Here is a 25,268-nt window from a genome sequence, read left to right as displayed (position 1 = left end):
GATTTATTTCAGTTGTTTAACTTGTCTATAGTAAATCAGGTCCTATCAGTGAACCAGACTGTGCCTTCAGCCAGTGTTTCTAGTCTATGTGAAGAATTTGCAGACATTTTTGCGCCGGGCCTTGGTTGCGCTAAGAACTATAAAGCACATTTGGAACTGAAAGTAAACGCGCAACCGAAATTTTTCAGAGCGCGCAATGTTCCCCACGCATTGCGTGATGAGGTCGCAAGAACATTACACGAATTGGAATCACAAGGTGTGATTGAACGTGTGCAGGCTTCTCTCTGGGCATCACCCTTAGTAATTTTCCCGAAACCTTCCGGAAAACTGAGACTTTGTATGGACTTCAAGGCAACAGTGAATCCACAATTAGTGATTGCAACTTATCCTTTACCCCGCCCGGAAGATCTTTTTGACAAACTGTGCCCAGGTAAATATTTTTCGAAATTGGACCTCGCAGATGCGTACTTGCAAATTCCAGTGTACGACGAATCCCAGCGCGTCTTGGTGGTTAACACGCATCTTGGTTTGTACCGATTCAAAAGACTGCCATTCGGGTGTGCATCCGCCCCTGCATTGTTTCAGCAATATCTGCAAACTGTTTGTGCCTCGGTCCCTACTGCAGCAAACTATATGGACGATATAGTGATCTCCGGAAAGATGGCAGAAGAACATTTAGCCAATCTCAGAACATTATTTCAGGTCTTGCGACAAAATGGTCTTCGCTTGCGGAAGGACAAATGTGTGTTTTTTGCTCGTGACTTACCCTCTTTGGGACATGTAATCAATGCACAAGACATACATCCCAGTCCCGAGCACCTCCGTGCCATACAAGACTTGCCTTTGCCGCAAAATTTGAAGCAGCTACAGAGTGTGTTGGGAAAAATTAATTATTATCTTCACTATGTTCCCCATGCCTCTTCCATTTCAGCTCCGCTTCATCGCTTACGCCGTAAAGGTGTTCCGTTCGACTGGACGACGGAATGCGAACGCGCCTTTCGCCAGTTGAAATCGGTGTTGCTTTCAAATACTTGCCTTACGCCATTCGATCCCCAGAAACCCCTTTTGATGATGGTAGATGCATTGGATTTCGGGATCGGTGCTGTGCTTGCGCACAAAGATGGATCGCATGATCGCCCTATTGCCTTTGCGTCAAAATTGCTCTCGTCTGCGCAAAGAAATTAGTCACAGATTGAGAAAGATGCTTTGGCTCTCGTATTTGGTGTTACTAAGTTTCATGATTTCTTGTATGGTCGTCACTTTACCATCATCACAGACCACAAACCTTTGACATCGCTTTTTCATCCGAACAAGCCTGTACCTCCACGTACAGCGCAGAAATTCATTCGCTGGTCTCTTTTCCTCTCGCAGTACCGCTACGATATCTTGTATCGGTCCACTGCTAAGCACAGAAACGCCGATGCGTTGTCCCGTTTGCCTGTTGCTGAGGATAGAGCATTCGATTCTTCCGAACTTGCTTGCATGTTCACTGATGCGGAAACCAATGACATGGTCGAATCGTTTCCGATCGATTTTCGTCGTGTAGCTACAGCCACAGCTGCTGACCCTGTCCTTGCTACCATTTTGCGTTTTGTTGCTACACAATGGCCCCTGTCAAAGTCACGGATCGAGGATCCGTTGGTTCGCCGATTTTTTGCTCACAAGGAGAGACTTTTTGTGCGACGTGGTGTTTTACTGTTGCGTTCTGATAATGATCAGTCCCGGGTCGTGGTCCCACGTTCGTTACAGTCCTCTGTCTTACGGCTTCTCCACCAAGGACATTGGGGTATAGTGCGAACGAAACAACTTGCTCGTCAGCACTGTACTTGGTTCGGAATCGATGCTGCGATTACGAATATGTGCTCTTCTTGCATGGCGTGTGCCGAACAACAATTCGCACCGCCGCGGAAATTCTTTGCATGGCCGAAAGCCACTTCCCTTTGGCAATGCTTACACATCGATTTTGCTGGTCCATTCTGGAAATCTCGATCGTTGGTTGTGGTCGATTCTTTCAGTAATTTTCTTTTTGTTGTCCGGATGTCTGCCACGACGTCATCTGCCACCATCCAAGCGTTATCTGCTATCTTTTGCATTGAAGGTATTCCACAGACTATTGTTTCCGACAATGGCCCACAATTCATGTCCGCAGAATTTCGGTCATTCTGCAAGGCCAATGATAGTCAACATCTGACATCCGCGCCGTTTTCGCCTCAGTCAAACGGTGCAGCTGAACGTTTGGTCCGGACTTTCAAGTCACAGATGTTGAAGTTGAAAGAGTCGCATTCTCAGGAGGACGCGTTGTTGCTCTTTTTGTCTTCGTATCGCTCTCAGCCCCGAGATGGTCGCTCGCCGGCTGAGTTGCTCCACGGTCATCCTCATCAAACCTTGATGTCTTTGCTGCATCCGCCGCATCAGGTTCCTGTGCAGCGGCAGCCACCTGCTTTTGCTCCAGGCGACGTTGTATATTATCGCAACTATCGAGGCTCACGGCGTTGGCTCGCAGGGAGCATTCTTCGCTGCCTCGGCCGCGCTATGTATCTGGTTTTGGGGGCCTCTGGTGAGGTGCGTTGGCATCTCAATCAGCTGCGCCTCTGTCGTCGCACGGGTTCTGCCGCTCCCCGTATGCTTTCAGCAACGGTGCCGTCCGGTCAGCACCCTGGGGACCCATCTACTGGCTCGCCTCATCCCCAGGTGTTACCGACGTTGCATTCCATTTTGCCCCATGGCGACGCACCGCCGCCGCCGCCTCCGCCGCCTTTTCTCCCACCGGCGCCGCCCGCAGTGGACGCTTCACTGCAGCTGCCGGGCGCCTTCCTGGGTCACGCGCCGCCTATCGCTTCCCGTGACCAGCTGTCCTCCGACATGGAACTCTTGCCCGCTCCGGACCAGATGTGTCTTCGCCCGTCAGGTGCCCCGTTCTGATGGAGGTCGACCCTTCGGCCCCTCCTGTCTCTTTACGGGCGCATACACCGCATGTTGGCGTGCACCCTGGGCTAGGTTTTCAGGCGTTTCCTAGCTCCCCTCGGACCAAATGGCCGGGTGTGGGTGGCACAGCCTCGCCTGTTGTTAGGCTCCCCACCTCGTCGCATACGTCAACATGGGGTCCTCCCCACGGCGGGCGGAAGCCTTATAACACAACCGTTCACCGATTTGCGGGGGAGGAATGTGGTGTCACCGCCAGACACCACACTTGCTAGGTAGTAGCCTTTAAATCGGCCGCGGTCCGGTAGTACATGTCGGACCCGCGTGTCGCCACTGTCGGTGATCGCAGACCGAGTGCCACCACACGGCAGGTCTCGAGAGACTTACTAGCACTCGTCCCAGTTGTACAGCCGACTTTGCTAGCGAAGCTACACTGACTGATACGCTCTCATTTGCCGAGACGATAGTTAGCATAGCCTTCAGCTACGTCATTTGCTACGACCTAGCAAGGCGCCGTATTCAATTGATTTTTATTATGTGAAGCATGTATCATCAAGACAGATGTTCTACAATTGTGGATTAAAGTTAAGTATTACATCATCTACGTACTTTATTTGCAATTCTCAAGATATTGTCCTGTTCCAGACCTCACGCCAGTCAGCGTGTAATTAAACGCGTGCATTTCGGCCTCCTCTAGAAACACAGTGTTGGCTCTTCTGCCAACACTACAAAGTTGATCTTGAAAGCAGTGCTTTTTGATATTGGTAACGAGCTTCCTTCTAGTCCAGTTGGGCATAGTGTGCATATGAAAGAGTCATACCAAAATGTAAAAATTTTACTACAAGCCCTCAAGTATAATTACTCGCAATGGCACATTTGTAGTGACTTTAAAGTGGTTGCACTGCTATTAGGTATGAAGTTAGGGTATACTAAATATTGCTGCTTTTCCTGTGAATGGGATAGCCAAGTTCATACATCTCATTGCAGTAAACATGAATGGCCCACCAGAAAATCTCTTCAAGCAGGTATAAAGAACATTAAGAGTGAAGCTCTAGTAGACCCTAAAAAGATTCTGCTCCCGCCCTTGCGCATCAAGTTGGGTCTCATGAAAAACTTTGTTAAGGGAATTAACAAAGATGGTGATGCGTTTAAGTACTTAAGGCAGAAATTCCCTTACTTAAGTGATGCCAAAGTAAAGGAGGGCATCTTTGTAGGCCCAAAGATTCTAGAGCTTTTTGGAAACCATACTTTTGATGCAATCATAGAAGGTGGTGATAAGCATGAACGGGAATGTTTTAAGACAGTATGTTTGCAGTTCTCAGGGAACAAATGAGCAATAAATTACAAGGAGATTGTAGACAACATGTTGTCATCGTATGAAAAATTTGGTTGCAACATGTTGATAAAAATGCACTTCTTACATAGTCACCCTGACTTCTTCCCCAAAGATTGTGGTGCAGTAAGTGATGAACATGGGGAGTGATTTCATCAAAATACTGCCACATTTGAAAAGAGGTATGCCGGAAAGTGAAGCCCTATTATTTTAGCAGATTACTGCTGGACTGTCATACGGGATGTTCCCGAGTGTGTGTATAAACATCAAGCCAAGCGAAAACAGTCATCTTCTGAATTTATCTCTGAACAAAATATGTAATTGTATATACTGTACATATGGACATTTAACAATCGTAATCCTTTATATACATTTGTGACCAGTTAATTTATATATTTTCTTTTGTGCTTTACATAGTTCTGGTACAAAGTAGACTTACAAAATATTTTCATTCATGTAATATTATCTCTTCATTTTTTCTTAATATTTTATTTTTGTACTTCCAGAATGGCACTGAAATTTATCAATGCATAACACATAACATAATTCAAGTAATTATTCACTTAAAATTTGTTATGCTGAATCTTGGAACATGAATGTATATTTAGTTTTTATACTGAAATAAACATACCTAACTCAAAATCATGCAATTTACACACTTTCACTTCAAATTTGTTGTTCAGTGTAATTATAGGAATTACTTCTGCATTGGTTCACATATTTATAGTAAGAGGAAAAAAGGCATTTTGAAGGGGAAAAAATTCTGATGAATTGTAATATACAGATCCATAGTCTATGTGGAAATTATTTTTACTTTTCATATGTGGTAGCGAAATGCACAGTTCATCCTGTAGTCATTCTTCTTATTCACTATAAATATCGTTAAGAAATATAAGTATTGGCACATAAGTGTACCTTGATCGCAAAAGGGGCTTCTGCAAGGTGTTATGTTATCGACATTACACAATAGTCCTATTGTATGCTTCTGTGGAATAAATACTTTTTTGGCCTTATCTATATTGCCCCTGCAGATGGTGCAACAGGACACTATTAAAAGTAAGTTTGCAAAGTATGCTAGAAGCCCTGTTTGTACGTCAACACAATGAGAGAGATTTCTATGAGCAAAAGAGACAGACTGTGCTCTTAAGTTAATTTATGCATATGCCAGTGCCAGCACAGTAGTTCCTAGATGAAAAATGAAATATCATACAGTGTAAGTGGTTTGATCTCCACTTCTAGTACCTAAAAGTCATTTCTACTGGCTTGGGATTTCATAATATGAGTTTTTGTAAATTATGAGTTAAGTTGTTGGCTGTGAACAACATGTAAGCCTATTCCATTATATTCTAGCTGTGTCTGCTGAGGGTACGTTTGGTCTCTTTATTAATATATTTATGATATCAGCAAACTTACAGTTTTTGTCCTCAGTAAATCATTTATATAGGCCAAGAATAAAAGTGGGTCAAGTGGCAAACAATGTGTGTTGTTATACTTAATATTTCTCCAATCTTAATTTCTTCTTATTTCCATCATATCATTTTCTAATGTGACCCTCTATTTCTGTTGTTATGATAGGACTCCATCCTTCAGGCCATTAATGCTGCACCATGTTAATTCCCCTAGAAATTTTTTTTGATGTACATAATCTGGTACCGTGTGCCACAGAATTTGAATCCCCGCCAGACATCATGGATGTTGAAGACCCATAGAGGTCTCTGAACTATCATGCCATAAGCTGTGGCAGCACACGCATCTTGGCCCGCATTTAGTGTGAAGGTGTCGCTGTGGAACATGTGGTTCCAGCGGCCAATAGTGGCACCCTCGATAGAGTATTTAAGTGCCTGCCTCTCGCTCAGCCAGAGAGTCTAATCGTTGCACGAGTCTCGACACATCGCCTCGACAACAGACAGCATGTTTACTATTCTTTGTTTTCATTACTAGTGAACGTCTTGGATTAGTTTGGTTGTCTCTGTCACTCCGTTTCTTCTTGCGTGTTGTCGTTGTAAGGTCTCTCTCCATCATCCGTCACTGTTTCGTGTCCATCCTTTCTATTCGTTTGTTTGTTCGCAGGCCACTCTCCGTTTGGTCCCGCTGCGCTTTCTCGGCCACCCCAAGACCGATACGGTCACGGTTACAATTGGTTACAATACATAATCAAAGACTTCAGTAAGAGCACAGAAAATGCCAACAGAGTAATTTTTGTTTGGTTCTACCAGAACTAAATTTATGAGATTATGTATTGTGTTCTCAATATATTCTTTAAAGGAGGCAAGCTAAGCTATGGTTAGAAGATTATTCTCAGAAAATTAGAACTGCCATATGCTACTGTCTCAAAAAATTTGAGAATGCGAGGAGAGTGGGAGGTGACTCCAAATTAGAAGTCTGTTGCTTATTACACTTTTATAAATAGCATTACTAGTCTGTTATTTAGTCTCAAGAAATGCATAATGATTTATTGACTAGTTACAAAGATAGCACAAGGGTGGCGGAGTCAAGTCGACACAAGATTTTAAATTTGGTTTAAGTACCATTGCAGCCAGAAACACTACCTAATGATTTTTGGGATTTTTCCAACACACGATATGGCAAAACTGATGTTTGGTGGTGGAGTATGCAATGCCTTTCTAATTAAATCTGATGGATGTGCCTTTGTTGTATCATTTTTTGATCCTGTGTTTTCAGCCAATGCAAGAAGGAATTCAATAAACTTAGTGGCAAATGAATTAAATTTAATATTATCTGTGTCACTGCTTGTGACATCAGGGATATGAAAATCATTTGTCCTAAAGAGTTTATTTGTTTCACACCTAATAAAGCTCCAAATTGTCCTTGCCTTGATCTTAGAATTTTCACATTTTTCGTGCATAGTTTTTGTCTTTTTGATGACACAGTTAAGAATTTTGCAGTAGTGCTTGGGAGAACATGAGGCTTGATTGAAGCTAGTCCTCCCCAAAAAATAAAGCCCTCTCTTCCTAACACAAGCACACCGACATTAGCCATTCTTTGTGTCAGCTTCTGACAAAATTGCTCCAGAACCATTCTGAAGAAAAACTGGATTCATAACATTGAGAGAATACTTTTACAAAAGGATTTAATTTTTGCTCTGGTGCCATGAACCATGGACCTTGCCGTTGGTGGGGAGGCTTGCGTGTCTCAGCGATACAGATAGCCGTACCGTAGGTGCAACCACAACGGAGGGGTATCTGTTGAGAGGCCAGACAAACGTGTGGTTCCTGAAGAGGGGCAGCAGCCTTTTCAGTAGTTGCAAGGGCAACAGTCTGGATGATTGACTGATCTGGCCTTGCAACAATAACCGAAACGGCCTTGCTGTGCTGGTACTGCGAACGGCTGAAAGCAAGGGGAAACTACAGCCGTAATTTCTCCCGAGGACATGCAGCTTTACTGTATGATTAAATGGTGATGGCGTCCTCTTGGGTAAAATATTCCGGAGGTAAAATAGTCCCCTATTCGGATCTCCGGCTGGGGACTACTCAAGAGGACGTCGTTATCAGGAGAAAGAAAACTGGCGTTCTACGGATCGGAGCGTGGAATGTCAGATCCCTTAATCGGGCAGGTAGGTTAGAAAATTTAAAAAGGGAAATGGATAGGTTAAAGTTAGATATAGTGGGAATTAGTGAAGTTTGGTGGCAGGAGGAACAGGACTTCTGGTCAGGTGACTACAGGGTTATAAACACAAAATCAAATAGGGGTAATGCAGGAGTAGGTTTAGTAATGAATAGGAAAATAGTAATGCGGGTAAGCTACTACAAACAGCATAGTGAACACATTATTGTGGCCAAGATAGATACGAAGCCCACACCTACTACAGTAGTACAAGTTTATATGCCAACTAGCTCTGCAGATGACGAAGAAATTGAAGAAATGTATGATGAATTAAAAGAAATTATTCAGATAGTGAAGGGAGACGAAAATTTAATAGTCATGGGTGACTGGAATTCGAGTGTAGGAAAAGGGAGAGAAGGAGACGTAGTAGGTGAATATGGATTGGGGCTAAGAAATGAATGAGGAAGCCGCCTGGTAGAATTTTGCACAGAGCACAACATAATCATAGCTAGCACTTGGTTTAAGAATCATGAAAGATAGCTGTATACATGGAAGAACCCTGGAGATACTAAAAGGTATCAGATAGATTATATAATGGTAAGACAGAGATTTAGGAACCAGGTTTTAAAGTGTAAGACATTTCCAGGGGCAGATGTGGACTCTGACCACAATCTATTGGTTATGACCTGTAGATTAAAAACGAAGAAACTGCAAAAAGGTGGGAATTTAAGGAGATGGGACCTGGATAAACTGAAAGAATCAGAGGTTGTACAGAGTTTCAGGGAGAGCATAAGGGAACAATTGACAGGAATGGGGGAAAGAAATACAGTAGAAGAAGAATGGGTAGCTCTGAGGGATGAAGTAGTGAAGGCAGCAGAGGATCAAGTAGGTAAAAAGACGAGGGCTAGTAGAAATCCTTGGGTAACAGAAGAAATATTGAATATAATTGATGAAAGGAGAAAATATAAAAATGCAGTAAATGAAGCAGGCAAAAAGGAATACAAACGTCTCAAAAATGAGATTGACAGGAAGTGCAAAATGGCTAAGCAGGGATGGCTACAGGACAAATGTAAGGATGTAGAGGCTTATCTCACTAGGGGTAAGATAGATACTGCCTACAGGAAAATTAAAGAGACCTTTGGAGAAAAGAGAACCACTTGTATGAATATCAAGAGCTCAGATGGAAACCTAGTTCTAAGCAAAGAAGGGAAAGCAGAAAGGTGGAAGGAGTATATAGAGGGTCTATACAAGGGTGATGTACTTGAGGGCAATATTAAGGAAATGGAAGAGGATGTAGATGAAGATGAAATGGGAGATACGATACTGCATGAAGAGTTTGACAGAGCTCTGAAAGACATGAGTCAAAACAAGGCCCCGGGAGTAGACAACATTCCATTGGAACTACTGACGACCTTGGGAGAGCCAGTCCTGACAAAACTCTACCATCTGGAGAGCAAGATGTATGAAACAGGCAAAATACCCTCAGACTTCAAGAAGAATATAATAATTCCAATCCCAAAGAAAGCAGGTGTTGACAGATGTGAAAATTACCGAACAATCAGTTTAATAAGTCACAGCTGCAAAATACTAACACGAATTCTTTACAGACGAATGGAAAAACTAGTAGAAGCCGACCTCGGGGAAGATCAGGTTGGATTCCGTAGAAACACTGGAACACATGAGGCAATACTGACCTTACGACTTATCTTAGAAGAAAGATTAAGGAAAGGCAAACCTACGTTTCTAGCATTTGTAGACTTAGAGAAAGCTTTTGACAATGTTGACTGGAATACTCTCTTTCAAATTCTAAAGGTGGCAGGGGTAAAATACAGGGAGCGAAAGGCTATTTACAATTTGTACAGATACCAGATGGCAGTTATAAGAGTCGAGGGACATGAAAGGGAAGCAGTGGTTGGGAAGGGAGTGAGACAGGGTTGTAGCCTCTCCCCGATGTTATTCAATCTGTATATTGGGCAAGCAGTAAAGGAAACAAAAGAAAAATTCAGAGTAGGTATTAAAATCCATGGAGAAGAAATAAAAACTTTGAGGTTCGCCGATGACATTGTAATTCTGTCAGAGACAGCAAAGGACTTGGAAGAGCAGTTGAATGGAATAGACAGTGTCTTGAAAGGAGGATATAAGATGAACATCAACAAAAGCAAAACAAGGATAATGGAATGTAGTCGAATTAAGTCGGGTGATGCTGAGGGAATTAGATTAGGAAATGAGACACTTAAAGTAGTAAAGGAGTTTTGCTATTTGGGGAGCAAAATAACTGATGATGGTCGAAGTAGAGAGGATATAAAATGTAGACTGGCAATGGCAAGGAAAGTGTTTCTGAAGAAGAGAAATTTGTTGACATCGAGTATAGATTTAAGTGTCAGGAAGTCGTTTCTGAAAGTATTTGTATGGAGTGTAGCCATGTATGGAAGTGAAACATGGACGATAAATAGTTTGGACAAGAAGAGAATAGAAGCTTTTGAAATGTGGTGCTACAGAAGAATGCTGAAGATTAGATGGGTGGATCACATAACTAATGAGAAAGTATTGAATAGGATTGGGGAGAAGAGAAGTTTGTGGCACAACTTGACCAGAAGAAGGGATCGGTTGGTAGGACATGTTCTGAGGCATCAAGGGATCTCCAATTTAGTATTGGAGGGCAGCGTGGAGGGTAAAAATCGTAGAGGGAGACCAAGAGATCAATACACTAAGCAGATTCAGAAGGATGTAGGTTGCAGTAGGTACTGGGAGATGAAGAGGCTTGCACAGGATAGAGCAGCATGGAGAGCTGCATCAAACCAGTCTCAGGACTGAAGACCACAACAACAACAACTGGTGCCATTCTAAAGGAAAACTTGATTCATATTGATGTAAGACTATTTTAACAAGAGAACAAAATTTATCATATACTGTGTGACTTTTGTAGACTTCTTCCCATTTTTCATCCAGTAAATTCTCCCTGAATAGTGCAAAAATCAGCATTTACAATTCTATGAAATCTCCCTCTTTCTTTCTTACACAAACCTGACTGATGGTGATATTTTATTGCTGATGCTGACACTTGCCCAACATTTTCATATAAATATTTAAATAAGAGGCGCACACAGCTAGTTCATTAAAGATTTAAAAATAAAATTTGGTTTGATTCCCATGATAAAACAATTTAGAAATAAAGTTTTAAGTTGTAGTTGTACTATGATTTCCTATACTTCTTTCGGATGTTACTGTGGGGATCAAACCACTTCTGTAACTCTGTGCCTTGCCATTCAGAGTCCCCCCCCCTGCACACACACACACACACACACACACACACTGTTGGTCCTCATTGGTTAACTATGTATCCAAATTAGTTCACATGGAAGAGTGACTGCCACTCATTACTCTCTTGCAGTATACACACTGTAACACGATAATCATGTTTTTCATGTGTGTGCTATACCTTTTTAAAACTTGTTAATTTCTTTTATGCTTCTCTATCAAGCCTATTTGGTGGCTTGGTAGTGACAGTTCCAACTACGTCTGTCTTGATCACTATCTTCTCTTCTACTTCCACATTATCAGGTTTTCAAATTGCATCCATTAGCAAAAATACATTTTCCACTCTCATTCTTTTGGCTATGTCTCCCTTCAACAGAGACCTCTGTGCAGTTTTAACCGTTATTAGTCTCGATTTTTCTCTTTCCCTGTCAGAAACAGGAGGCCTTGATTTAAAAAGCTAGCAATTTATGTCTTCCTGCATGTTTCCATTTGCTGCCCCTTGGTAAATAAATTTTCTCTGTTCATTCTGTAAATATCATCAAAACATATTTGTCATCAAGGAAATCAGTTGTAAACACTTTGGAGAATTCGTGATGATGAGCATTGAAACATGCAAAGTATTATCAAACTTTCTCTAATTAAAGTGGTCAATGATGGCTGAGACTTGCTCATATTAATCAAACAATGAAAAATCCAGGTTGAAATATCAACACTTCTGAAAAGGATAGATTGCTACTCATCCTAATTATGATAAACTGATTTGCAGATAGGCACAATGAAAAGACTGTTACACACTGAGCTTTTGACCAAAGCATTCCTCAGAAAAAAAAGAAAAACACATACACATTCACACAAGCAGGCACACCTCACGCACACATTACTGCTATCTCCAGTCAGTATGACCAGACTTATTATTCAATCAGTCACATTTTCAATATCTCGTAAAGTCACGAAATGTAACTAGTTGCAAAAATGAATAAGTTGTCATGCAAAATTATTTCTATTTGTGTTCAAATTTATTCTTAAAGTCTGTTATCACCTTTCATTCACTTGGGAGATGGATAAATAATTTATGACTATATAACATGTACATGAAACAGACAAAGATGTCGAAAGGATCCAATATGAGGCCATGTAATAATCATAGTACACAAAAAATGTTTAGTAATTATTATGATTTCCTGTAGTCATACAAAGGAACTTCAAATGATGATTTGAAAGTAAAATGAGTTTGTACAAAATTGTGATTAGTCAAGCTCGTAACATCATGCATCATTGTCATGATGAATTTCCACATTTATTTTAGTTCTTCATACACAATTCCTCATCACTAAACACTCAAAGATGAACAGGGTGCCAACCACTCATATAGTTATGATTAAACATAAGACTTAATGCTCTGATGAACACAGAGCCATCCATTCAAGATTGTGTCACAAACCAAAATAATGAACTTTTCTGAAGAGTTGCAAATAAACAAATAGAGTGAATGTCCTGAACTAAAACAAAACTCTCATGACCAGAGCCTCAACTATTAAAGGGTGTACCTGTAACTAAAAGAACACTCATCAATTTACCTGGTATGTTGATAATCCCTTATTACAATGAACCATGGTGTTATACATACAATTCAGAAAGCAGGAAACAAATGAGCTAATGGAAAGCTGCTTTTTCAAAAGTTCAAGAAATTAAAATATATGTTAAAGTGAATAGTTTTCACGGACTAACACTGCAAGCACTGTACAACCACAGTTTTGGACAAGTTTTGAAATATTTTCCAACTGGGAGTCAGATGTTTTGATAGGTGCATTATGCCCAATGGGTTTTATTTTGAAGGCATTTATTTTCAAAATTTGTATTAAATACAAAAATTTTAATAGAACAGATCCTTATTGCTTTTAGCCAATGGCCTTACTTAACTCTTGTGCAGATTTATAAAAAGGTAAAGTGATGTCAAATGCAAGATATGAAGTTGGTCAAATTATCACAAATTGATAAAATTAACTTACTGTCACGGATCCCAAAACATGCAACAAATTTGCTGATCGAGATGGTATTTCTCCACTACCCCACAGCACTTTCAGGAAATACTCTTTCACGCTTTTCCAGCTCACATCTACAGCACCATGTTTGGGTTCTGTGAGGTCAGTGTCTTCAAATGGGTCCACAGGAACCTAAAATAAATAAATAAATATTCTACTATAACACAGGCAAAAATTGGTATGAATGTACTCAAGATTTTCTACATCTACAGAAAAACTAATGATGAAAAACACAATTCTGCAGCAGAAAAACTTCCTCATTTGTCCTACTATTTTAAAATAAAACAAATTATGTGACTTATAATGCTTCATTTCCTGCTGCCCAGCCTAAATCAGTATGGCAATGTTGTCAAACAGTTCTAAACCACTGCAAAGTCCTGGATTAATCTATGAATCCTTATTCATGCCTTGAAAGTATTATGACTTTACAGAAGTTAACATTTAATGTCACAGTGACACACTAATTTCTCATCATATATTAAAATGTCATGTTCACAACATGTAAAATTATCACCCTAGCTATAACATTAAGTAATCAGCATCCTTGTGATTTGCAGTTCAAATACCTTGATGTGAGGCATGACACCTGAATAGAGCTATTAAAAGAAATAGGTTCAGTACTAAAAAAAATGCCATGATAGCTACATGATAAAAACATGAAGTGTATTTGCAGTTGCAAATAGAAACAACCATCAGATGTATGAGGAAATGGCAACAACGAAAATTTGTGCCAGACTGGGACTCAAATCTGCATTTCCCACTTTACACAAGCAGTTGCCTTATCCACTTTGGTTGTCTGTGCAAGACCCATGGCAAGACCCAGTCAAGACCCATGTCATCATTCCTGAACACAACCTGTACTCGTACACACATTATGTAATTCCTGTACAGAAAGGGCATTTTAATTGAAAGTCGCTGCCTGGTGTTGGCAAATAAATATTATATTGGAGTGTCTGTGATGTTTAAGAGAACAATGAAATATTCCATCAGACATGCACACACGTCCAAAGGAACAGGCACTGTGGCAACTACAGGCGAAGAAACATTGCATTGTTCTTCTTCACAACACAGGCACTGCGAGATCGTATTTATCCACTGATACCAGGTAGCAACGTTCAATTAAAATGTACTCCCCTGTACAAGAACTACATAATGTGTGTGAGAGCACACGTTGTGATGCAGGAATGGTGACATATGTGAGTTTGAGTCTGGCCATGGGTTATCCACAGATATCCAAAGCAGTTAAGGTGACTGCTCGTATAAGATGGAAAATCTGAGTGTGAATACACTTAAGGTATTTCATAAAATTGCAACTTTCTTGTTAACAACACAAACACTGCAATATCATTTGTGATAAGTATTCTCCACTAATGAGTATGAAGAAGCCACATGACCTCATTTCGCATTAGGAAAGACTCTTTTTTGCTTACACCCCAATGGTAAAGTAGTTTCATCCATAATTTAGAAGGAATCAAGGTGGCCAACTCATATCATCACTCATACACCAGATACATGTAAGAAAAAGGCTACATTGGAAAATTCAAAAGTTTTGTGAAAATAGGGTACAAAAATATAAACACAACAAAACTGAAAAAAAAACAAGCAAATCTGCGATTGTAATACATTGTTATTCAATTATCATCATTTACACAAGCAATCACAGGTGAAATTTTTTGGGCACATTAGTGGTGTATGGTGACTGCCTCAACAGCAAAAGTGTTCTACGCAGTCTACTACTACTATCCACCACAACCCCACCAATGGAAAGATTTACTGCAAACTGTGGTGATATTGCTCCTTTTTATGTGGTTTTCTTATATTTCAGTTCTCTACTTGTTACTTAAATTTGAATAATATTAAGAAACATTTGTTATTTGTTTCTTGGCAATGTAAAAATTACCTGATATTTTTATAAATACACTCCTGGAAATTGAAATAAGAACACCGTGAATTCATTGTCCCAGGAAGGGGAAACTTTATTGACACATTCCTGGGGTCAGATACATCACATGATCACACTGACAGAACCACAGGCACATAGACACAGGCAACAGAGCATGCACAATGTCGGCACTAGTACAGTGTGTATCCACCTTTCGCAGCAATGCAGGCTGCTATATTCCCATGGAGACGATCGTAGAGATGCTGGATGTAGTCCTGTGGAACGGCTTGCCATGCCATTTCCACCTGGCGCCTCAGTTGGACCAGCGTTCGTGCTGGACGTGCAGACCGCGTGAGACGACGCTTCATTCAGTCCCAAACATGCTCAATGGGGGACAGATCCGGAGATCTTGCTGGCCAGGGTAGTTGACTTACACCTTCTAGAGCACGTTGGGTGGCACGTGATACATGCGGACGTGCATTGTCCTGTTGGAACAGCATGTTCCCTTGCCGGTCTAGGAATGGTAGAACGATGGGTTCGATGACGGTTTGGATGTACCGTGCACTATTCAGTGTCCCCTCGACGATCACCAGTGGTGTACGGCCAGTGTAGGAGATCGCTCCCCACACCATGATGCCGGGTGTTGGCCCTGTGTGCCTCAGTCGTATACAGTCCTGATTGTGGCGCTCACCTGCACGGCGCCAAACACGCATACGACCACCATTGGCACCAAGGCAGAAGCGACTCTCATCACTGAAGACGACACGTCTCCATTCGTCCCTCCATTCACGCCTGTCGCGACACCACTGAAGGCGGGCTGCACGATGTTGGGGCGTGAGCGGAAGATGGCCTAACGGTGTGCGGGACCGTAGCCCAGCTTCATGGAGACGGTTGCGAATGGTCCTCGCCGATACCCCAGGAGTAACAGTGTCCCTAATTTGCTGGGAAGTGGTGGTGCGGTCCCCCGCGGCACTGCGTAGGATCCTACGGTCTTGGCGTGCATCCGTGCGTCGCTGCGGCCCGGTCCCAGGTCGACGGGCACGTGCACCATCCGCCGACCACTGGCGACAACATCGATGTACTGTGGAGACCTCACGCCCCACGTGTTGAGCAATTCGGCGGTACGTCCACCCGGCCTCCCGCATGCCCACTATACGCCCTCGCTCAAAGTCCGTCAACTGCACATACGGTTCACGTCCACGCTGTCGCGGCATGCTACCAGTGTTAAAGACTGCGATGGAGCTCCGTATGCCACGGCAAACTGGCTGACACTGACGGCGGCGGTGCACAAATGCTGCGCAGCTAGCGCCATTCGACGACCAACACCACGGTTCCTGGTGTGTCCGCTGTGCTGTGCGTGTGATCATTGCTTGTACAGCCCTCTCGCAGTGTCCGGAGCAAGTATGGTGGGTCTGACACACCGGTGTCAATGTGTTCTTTTTTCCATTTCCAGGAGTGTAAAATATGTGTACACACTGAGGTGATTTTTGTTCACATGATAAATACTGTGTTTATAGGAGACTCAAGAAAATATTAACAATCACCATTTCAAATTCTATTGAATAAAATACAAAAACCGCAAGCACAGGATAGTGACACTTCAAAAAAAATGGCTCTGAGCACTATGGGACTCAACTGCTGTGGTCATCAGTCCCCTAGAACTTAGAACTACTTAAACCTAACTAACCTAAGGACATCACACACATCCATGCCCGAGGCAGGATTCGAACCTGCGATCGTAGCAGTCGCACGGTTCCGGACTGCGCGCCTAGAACCGCGAGACCACCGTGGCCGGCTAGTGACACTTCAGTTCAAAAAGTCAAACCTGTCAATAAGTGAAACATTTGCAAGAGAAAAACGGAGAAGAGGGGGAGGGAGGGTAGTCAATTAACAGTACATTTTTGTGTCATAACCAACAGCCAATCCTAATTTCTCTTGTTGACTGTCTACCTCCTTTCAGTATTCATTATCATAGTTTTTACCATCATGTTCCCTCTTACTCATATTTCAATTTTGTATTTTTCTTTTTATGTTCACAATAATTTGTTTCCCTATTTCTGGATATTTTACATTCTCATTTTTTGTTCTAGTTTTGGCCTATAGCATCCATATCTCTGTGATGCTGATTTCCATATGTGTTGATTCTAAATTGTCATATTCTTAAATTTCATGAGTTAATTCAGAGTGAGAGGACCTAATAAACAGATGTTGCTACCTGACAGGTTACACGTGAAAGCTAAGCTGAAATAAATTCACTTGGATCAAATGTGGGAAAAAATTGACCTAAGTCCATAGCAGAATGATAAAACGCATAGGCTGGGAAGGAAGAAGGGGCCAACACAACAATAAAAAGGCAATATGCTTGTGTGGGCAAGAAATAATATGAATAATATGGAGGGTACGAGAGAATGATAATGTATGATTATGAGTGGCCACTGACTTCATTATGGAATATCATCCTAGTTAGTACAAATGTATTTGAAATGTAAGCTTTTCAATTAAGTCTTTATCTAACTGTGCTTAAATTTCACCCAGGGTCTACCTTACCCTGCTCAGAATTGGTGAATACGTTATATGTATGAGCCATGCTGCAGCTTGCGTTGGTGCTATTTGTCGGTTTCCACCCTCTCTTGGAGGCCAGACAATATCGTTTAGTTCACATGGTTGCAGTTGTTTGTCTTCTCCTCGTGTTGACTGGTGCCACTCGGTTTCGCAAACATGTCCTGTCCGCTAGTGGCAGCAGCGGCGGTTATCGGTATGTAGTAACTGTTGCCCTATCTTTGGGGCGACATCGTCGTTTTTCCGGGTCGTGTGAGTATGCCAGTTCGGTTGGGGACTCAGGAGGACCTAGGTCCGTGCAGTGCCAGAACGTGCAGGGACTGCTGGCGGCACACATGGATTGCCATATGGAGGGCTGTGGTCATGAGGGTGGACGACCTCGTCGTAAGCCGCATCCAGCAAGCTCTAAGATGAGTGCATTTCAATCCACATAGAGAAACCTCCACCATTGTGATATCTAGTGATTCTCCAGTGACTTGGGTTCATGTTGCTGCTCGTACTGTCGCTGAGGCGAAGAGCAGCGAGTGGAGTGCTTGGGGAAGGAGGATCTGATTAGCTTTCCTTGACTTCTTATCACTATTTACTGCTTTCAACTTGTTATGTTCAACCAGCGGTAATTTATCTTGCCTGATGGCCGCTAACGCCCCAGTTACCTGCCCTGGGGGGTAAGTGTATGTAGAGGCAGTGTACGTTTGCTCGCCTTGCCACTGCTGTCCAGTAAGGTGTGTAGTTTTGACAGCTCTCTTGATTGTAGGCCGGTTGGTGATTCTTCAACTCTGGTGGTAGTGACTAGTGATTCCTTTCTCGTTCTGAGTGCTCTAAGCACAGTATTCTGGGGAGTGCAGACCACCGATTCCGGTTTTGGCGTATTGTTCCATCATTGCATTTGGTTTATCGGATGTCAGGTAGCTTTGGCAAGATTATCATTAGTCATTTGTTAGACTGCCACTAGTCTGAATTACCATCTTGTGAAGTGAATGCAACTCTTGGTTGCCTATCTCATTGCTTGCGAAAGTGTTTGTTGTCGAACCTTCTCAGAGGTCGATTCTTGGAGCACCATCTGTGGCCCTTTGGTTCTTGTAAGACGTGTGTTCTAAAAGGAGGTCTGATGGCCAGTAGCTCAGCATAACGCTCCTTCAGTCCACACCTTCTGCAGGTATAATCTGCCTCAGTACCCTTTAAGAAACTTATGTACTGGTCCTTGTGTTTTATTATTGTATTATTTATTACAATACCTTGTAATGCCTACATTAAAGATTATATATGTCTAGTTCATAGTTCTAGTCACCTTCTGGAATAAATCTAACAGTGTAATGTTCAGTGGGTGTTAAGGGTGGATGTTACAAAGTTTACCATCATCTTACTTCACCTGTTTGGTGATCAGTTGCTTGTTTTTTGTTTTTTTTTTTTTTATGTTTGCTATTGTATATGCTATTTTACAGCAGGTTTCTAAATTTTTTATACTATTACTGTTCCTGACATGTAAGGCCTTCACTCATGATTGTGGTCACTTGCTTTAAAATTCTAATTTGGTATTTGTATTTACACAGTAAGCCTTTAAAACCTTATTACTGCCATTTTCTGCTGTGTTTGTGGCAACTTGCCTTTAATATTTAAATGCCTGTAATTTGTAAGTTGCACCAAGTTTTACACAATTCTTAATTTATTGCCATTCCTGGTGTGTAAGGCCTTCCGTCCAGATCACAGTGGCTTGCTTTTAAAACATTATTTGCTGTATCTGTATTTAACGGTGATTTGCTAAATTGTAACTCTCTGAAAACACTATTATTTACACAGCTGTTTATTCCTTCATTAATAACATGTGGTATTTTTATTTATTGCTGAGTCTGGAATTACTGGTTTAAAATAAATTGTGTGTGACTATAAAACCAATAGTAACTGATTACGGCCCCATCCACAATCGTAACCGAATCCTGCCTTCCCTTGACTACCAGGTTTCAATGTATTATAGGGCACAGGAACATTTTGCAGCTGATATAAGATGACATCTAGGTACCAATAGCGTTGAAGACAAATGTAGCCTGTACCTTGGCCTCCGAGGTCACCTAACCTCAATCCTTTGGAATTTTCTGTCTCGAGTCATCTCAAAAGTTAAGTTTACAGCACTCTCATTGACACAGTTGAAGAACTCGGACAGCAGATTGTACAGTCTTTTAAGATTTACAGAATGATACAGGGATGTTTGAAATAAATCATAAATCTGCAGAGACGAGTACAGTTTTGCATCCAAATGTGAAGATGACACATGGAGCACCTTCTTTAGAAGGTAGGAGTTTACAGCAATTTGTAACATGTAACATGCCAAAGTGGTAATGTATTTCTTGAGAATATATACCTTAAGTGAAATCTGAGCCTAATGACATAGAGACTTAATCAGACACCTCTGGCACCCCACTCAGCTTGATGCCCCAAGTGGCCACTCAGGCCCTTGGACCTTAAATCAGTCCTGTCCCTACCTCCTTTCATGAAAAATATGTGGGAGGCCAAACTGTTAGTTAAGCACTATTTAAGATTGAATTTCCCCAATTGCAGTGTCATCATCATTTCATGACATGCATGTAAGAGAAAGTAATATACTACTTGACCCTTCTTGGAACATTTGCTCTCCAGAACTCTTACAGTTTACCCTCTAATTTTTCAAATATTTATCTTCCAGATTCTTCTGGGAAGGGGTGGGGAGGTGAACTGAATTACTTAGTCAGTAACACATTCCCTAGATCATCTGAACAATTTTTATTGAAATTATGTGGAGCAAGTCAGTTTATATGATATTGTACATGTGTGTTAATATTAATGAACATATTTTTTAGTCCAACTCAGGCTATTACATTTAAAAATTAATTGTCTTTTTTTATAGGATTCTAATTTTTAAATAAAAACTTGGCCATGGAATTCAAGTAGTTGTCCAGGAGATATGATTTTACATTAGATTTGTGATATGAATTGAGGTATTTAGATTTGTGATAGGAATTGAGGTATTTAATTTATATGCCTTTCATTTCTACTCAGACTGTTCCTGTTCTTTCAGCTGCTATGTGATACCACTGTTCTGCCTCAAATACTGATTGTATTCATGAATGATTTTCATTTGTGATTGTATTGTTATCAACACAAAAGGAAAGGGGAGTGCTTGTATTCCCATGGAAAGTATTTGTCATGGTGTATAAGTGCACAGCTAAATTTTTTACCTTGAACTATTCTAAACAATATGACAGGATTAATCAAAATTATAAACTCTGTGTGAATGGTTGGGCAATTTACTACAGATGTGTTCTTGTGTGCCAGCAGAAGATAAAAATGGTATGTAGCCTCACAGAAAATAACATGTGAAATGCTACGAGCAATAGAAGGAATAAGAGTAGATGTGCGCGTGGACTCAAATGTTGACCATCACTAATTGAACATATCTGGTAAGCTGCCAGCATCAGTTTCATTTCACATGTGTCAGATCTCGCACGACATTTTCTGGTGGAGCACAAAACATGTCTCTAGTAAGCAGCTAGACCACAGCCCCTAACTTGATCAATTTCTGTAAAACATACTAGTTTGTAAGTTTTAAGTTTCCTGTTGAAAAAGAGTTGCATACTAATACACAAAAGTCAATAGTTCTTTAGTAATGCAAGCAGCCTTGTTTCTTTCACATTGACATGGTACAACATGATGTGTATTGCGATGTAATAACCATTAACGGGGAGCAAAAAACACATCTACATTTTCTACAAAAACTTTTACGTTTTAATGATAAATATTAATTACATTTTCCCAATAGTAACTGTAACATAACATGAGGTAACAAACCACTACCTTAAGTAATAGCTTTAATACTACAGTAGAAACCTAACCCATGAAATGTATTATATATAACACGGAACAAAAGTGAAAAAAAAAGTTGTTACGCGTTCTTGACATTTTGATATCAAATACACAGACAAATGAGTGAAATAAGTAAAGAAGCTTATGAACAGACAGTAAAATTGTGCTAGATCAGGTCTTGAACTTTGCAACATTCTTGTAGACAACATTTTTACCAACTTTAGGCCTCACTTTGTCAGTACTTCCACCTAATCTTGCAAACTCTACAACAACTCTCCTACATATAATCCTTGAAAAAGGGATGTGTCTGATTGTTTTTCAATAATGATTAAGTTGCTTCACAATGAAGTGTTCACTATGATGAAACTTTGTAACAAGTGAAAAGTGTGTCATACCAATCCTTTACTTTCCACATGCAACAATCTTGGCAACGGGGCATCTAAGCATGGCCATAGCTCACTCAGTTCCATTATAGCACACTCTCTGCTGCAGAGTAAAAAATTATTCTTGAATAATTCCAGCCAAGCATGGATGACAGCTGCGAAACTTGGAAGAGTAGGAAAGAGGTTCTAGCAGACTGAAGCTTTGAGTCAGGCTGTTAATAGTTTCCTTGGTAAGAGCAATGCCTTTGAAAATTAAATTTCTGGGAATCCCTATCTAGTACACAATTTTAATTTGTTGGGGATATGCTTTACAATGGACACTTCACTGGAAGTAAGATTCATTTCAATAAGGGGAAAAAATGCTAGAATATCATGACACACCACATATACGAAAGGAACAATGTGAAAATAAATATCTGTCATGCTTTAACGGGGAGCTATGGGAAATAAGAGAGCAACTGACCATACCCCAACTCACTTAACCTCACTTATTCATTTCTCATCAACCTCAAGTTAATAAGTTAAAGAACAGTACTCCTAAAAAATTTTATGTTACCCTCGTGAGAAACAGATGAAAGTAAAGTCATAATCCTTAGACATATAAAATTATCCTAAAGAAGCAAGAAAATGTGCCTTACTGAATACAGAAGACAGTCAATACATAGAGTAAAAGAAACTTCCAGTAGAATCTTTGTTTTTATCTCCAAGAGAGACATGAAAATTTAATGTATGTCTTAGTACACAACTGCAGCTGCAAACCACTATTCTGGAAACTTATTAATTTATAATCTGTTGTACTGCTTTATTAATTAATGTTCAACTTTTTACAGCATTACACAATGGAAAACCCAGGACAGAATAATGGCAATATTATGAAGAAGATAGATTGCTACTCACAATATAGCAGAGATGTTAAGTCACAGACAGCCACAACAAAAAGACTGTCAAACAAGTAAGCTTTTGGCCAGAAAGGCCTTCATCTGAATTGGACAACATATGCATACTCTCAGGAGTCTGGTCTCGGCAGCCAAAGACTGCGTTCTTGTGTGTGTGTGTGTGTGTGTGTGTGTGTGTGTGTGTGTGTCTGCGCGGGTGCACGCGCATGCGTGCGTACCTGTGAGTGTGTTGTCTAATTCTGATGAAGGCCTTTTTGGTCAAAGGCTTACTTGTTTGACAGTCTTTTTGTTATGCCTCTTTGCTACTCAACATCTCCAATATATGGTGAGTAGCACTCTTATCTTCCACATAATATTTTTTACAGCAGTATATATTTTTGCCTCTCTTCTCTTTAAATTTCCACAATAAACCTCAAGTTCCAAAAGATCAACTACAAATTCATTTGTATCTCTACTGCATTTGTCCTGTTAGTTACTTCTGCATGCAAGATTAATTTGAAAAACTTTATATAATTTAAAATCATTTTTGACACCAAGTACACAAACATTGCACTAGAATTAAGATTTTTTTCGTAATTCTACAAATATATTGTGGAAGAATGACTGTTTATTGTCACTGATTAAGCTGATATTGGTGAAATTATATCTGTATGATACCTACAACAGGCATAGTATGATGATGATGATGATGATGATGATGATGAGGTCCCATACTCCAAGGAGCATAGGGGACGGGCACTGCCGACTAGGCAAGGTCCTAGTGTAGATGGTTTGCCATTGCCTTCCTCTGACCATAATGGGGATGAATGATGATGAGCTGATGATGATGATGATGAACACAACACAACAACACCCAGTCATCTCGAGGCAGGGAAAATCCCTAACTCCGCTGTGAATCGAACCCAGGACCCCGTGCGCGGGAAGTGAGAATGCTACCGCAAGACTACGAGCTGTGAACACAGGTATAGTATGTAGGGGACCAAAGAACAGGAACATCAGGAACCTAGTTCCTGGAATTTTAACCTTTGAGCAAGCACGCTGTTTTTCATAGCAAGAGCAGGCACAGAGTATACTTTGTACACATGTAAAAAAAAAATAGCTGTCTTTATGTTGTCAAGATAAATATGTATGAGACAAATCACAGTTTACACTTAGTTTAATTGGACAATGATAAAATAAACTTAAATTACAAGGTCTAAATCCTGTTTAATTAAACAATAATAAAATAAACTTTCATTATATCACTCTGTTGACATGTACAAGTGTTAACCCACAGTAATAACCCACTCTAAGCATTAAACAACACATTTGTGTTAGATCCCTGCCAACCGCTTATTTATATCACAGGTAACTTCCTCATTGTGGGATTGTGCTGTTAGCTCAGAATCTGGGTCATTTTCTTGCACAGACTGAAAATTTTTTCTCACCAAGCTTGCTGTTCATTTTATATTACTGTTGCTCACTTGGATGTATGATGACACAACTTATCACTGTGTTAGTCGAATCAGTAATGAAAGAATAGGTATGGACTCGGAACTGTGAAACAACTATGGAATGTTATAAGACAATGTTATTTATGATTGGCACTCTTTATACACAAGTGCACCTGCTCGAGGGTTAAAGCAGATTTTCACATGGTTTGAAGTATTCAGTACTAACCCAGATTTTTCAGCACACCTGTGTGAGTAAAACAAGCCTATGAAAGCCCTTCTATATTTGTATGTGATGTTCCCTGTTAATTTAACATGATGTGGATCGCACACATCGTAGCAATTTTTCAGTGCTCCATAGCCACTCACTCTGATAGAGAAATACTCCTAATATAGAAGTAAATATCCTTGGTATCGCAAAACAGCTTAAATCACTTAATAAGGGCAAGGCTTCTGGTCCAGATTGTATACCAGTCAGGTTCCTCTCAGAGTATGCTGATACAATAGCTCCATATTTAACAGTTATATACAACTTTTCACTCCCAGAAAGATCCGTACCTACGGAAAGGAAAATTGCTCAAGTCACACCAATACCCAAAAAGGGAAGTAGGAGTAATCCATTGAATTACAAGGCCATATCACTAACGTCAATTTGCTGTAGGGTTTTGGAACATATGCTGTATTTGAAGTACCTCGAAGAAAACAATTTATTACCACATAGTCAGCACGGATTCAGAAAATATCGTTTTTGCGAAACACAACTAGCTCTTTATACTCATGAAGTAATGAGTGTTATTGACAGGGGATTTCAAATTGATTCCATGTTTTTAGATTTCCAGAAGGCTTTTGACACCATTCCTCACAAGCGTCTTCCTTCCAAACTGTGTGCCTATGGAATATCGCCTCAGCTGTGCAACTGGATTCATGAGTTCCTGTCAGAAAGGTCACAGTTCATAGTAATAGACGTAAAGTCACTGAGTAAAACAGAAGTAATATACAGCATTCCCCAAAGAAGGGTTATAGGCCCTCTATTGTTCATTATCTATATTAACGATATAGGAGACAATGTTAGGAGCCATCTTAGATTGTTTGCAGATGATGCTGTCATTTACTGTCTTGTAAAGTCATCAGATGACCAAAACAAATTGAAAAATAATTTAGATAA

The 25,268-nt window shown here is 40.6% G+C and overlaps 1 protein-coding gene across 6 annotated transcripts in view; it reads right to left on the bottom strand.

Moving 5' to 3' along the window:
- Window positions 1-25,268, bottom strand: part of LOC124596296 (transmembrane protein 94) — a 493,514-nt gene that overhangs the window by 357,364 nt on the left and 110,882 nt on the right. For all 6 annotated transcript variants that reach the window (XM_047135396.1, XM_047135395.1, XM_047135394.1 and 3 more), the window contains one exon: window positions 13,087-13,251. In XM_047135396.1, the coding sequence (XP_046991352.1) occupies window positions 13,087-13,251 (165 nt within the window). The remainder of the gene's footprint in view (window positions 1-13,086; window positions 13,252-25,268) is intronic.

The sequence above is a fragment of the Schistocerca americana genome, chromosome 2 (genome assembly GCF_021461395.2).
Source record: "Schistocerca americana isolate TAMUIC-IGC-003095 chromosome 2, iqSchAmer2.1, whole genome shotgun sequence".
Taxonomy (NCBI): Eukaryota; Metazoa; Arthropoda; class Insecta; order Orthoptera; family Acrididae; genus Schistocerca; species Schistocerca americana.
Note: the sequence above shows the minus strand (reverse complement) of the source record. Positions and strands in the feature narration are given on the sequence as shown.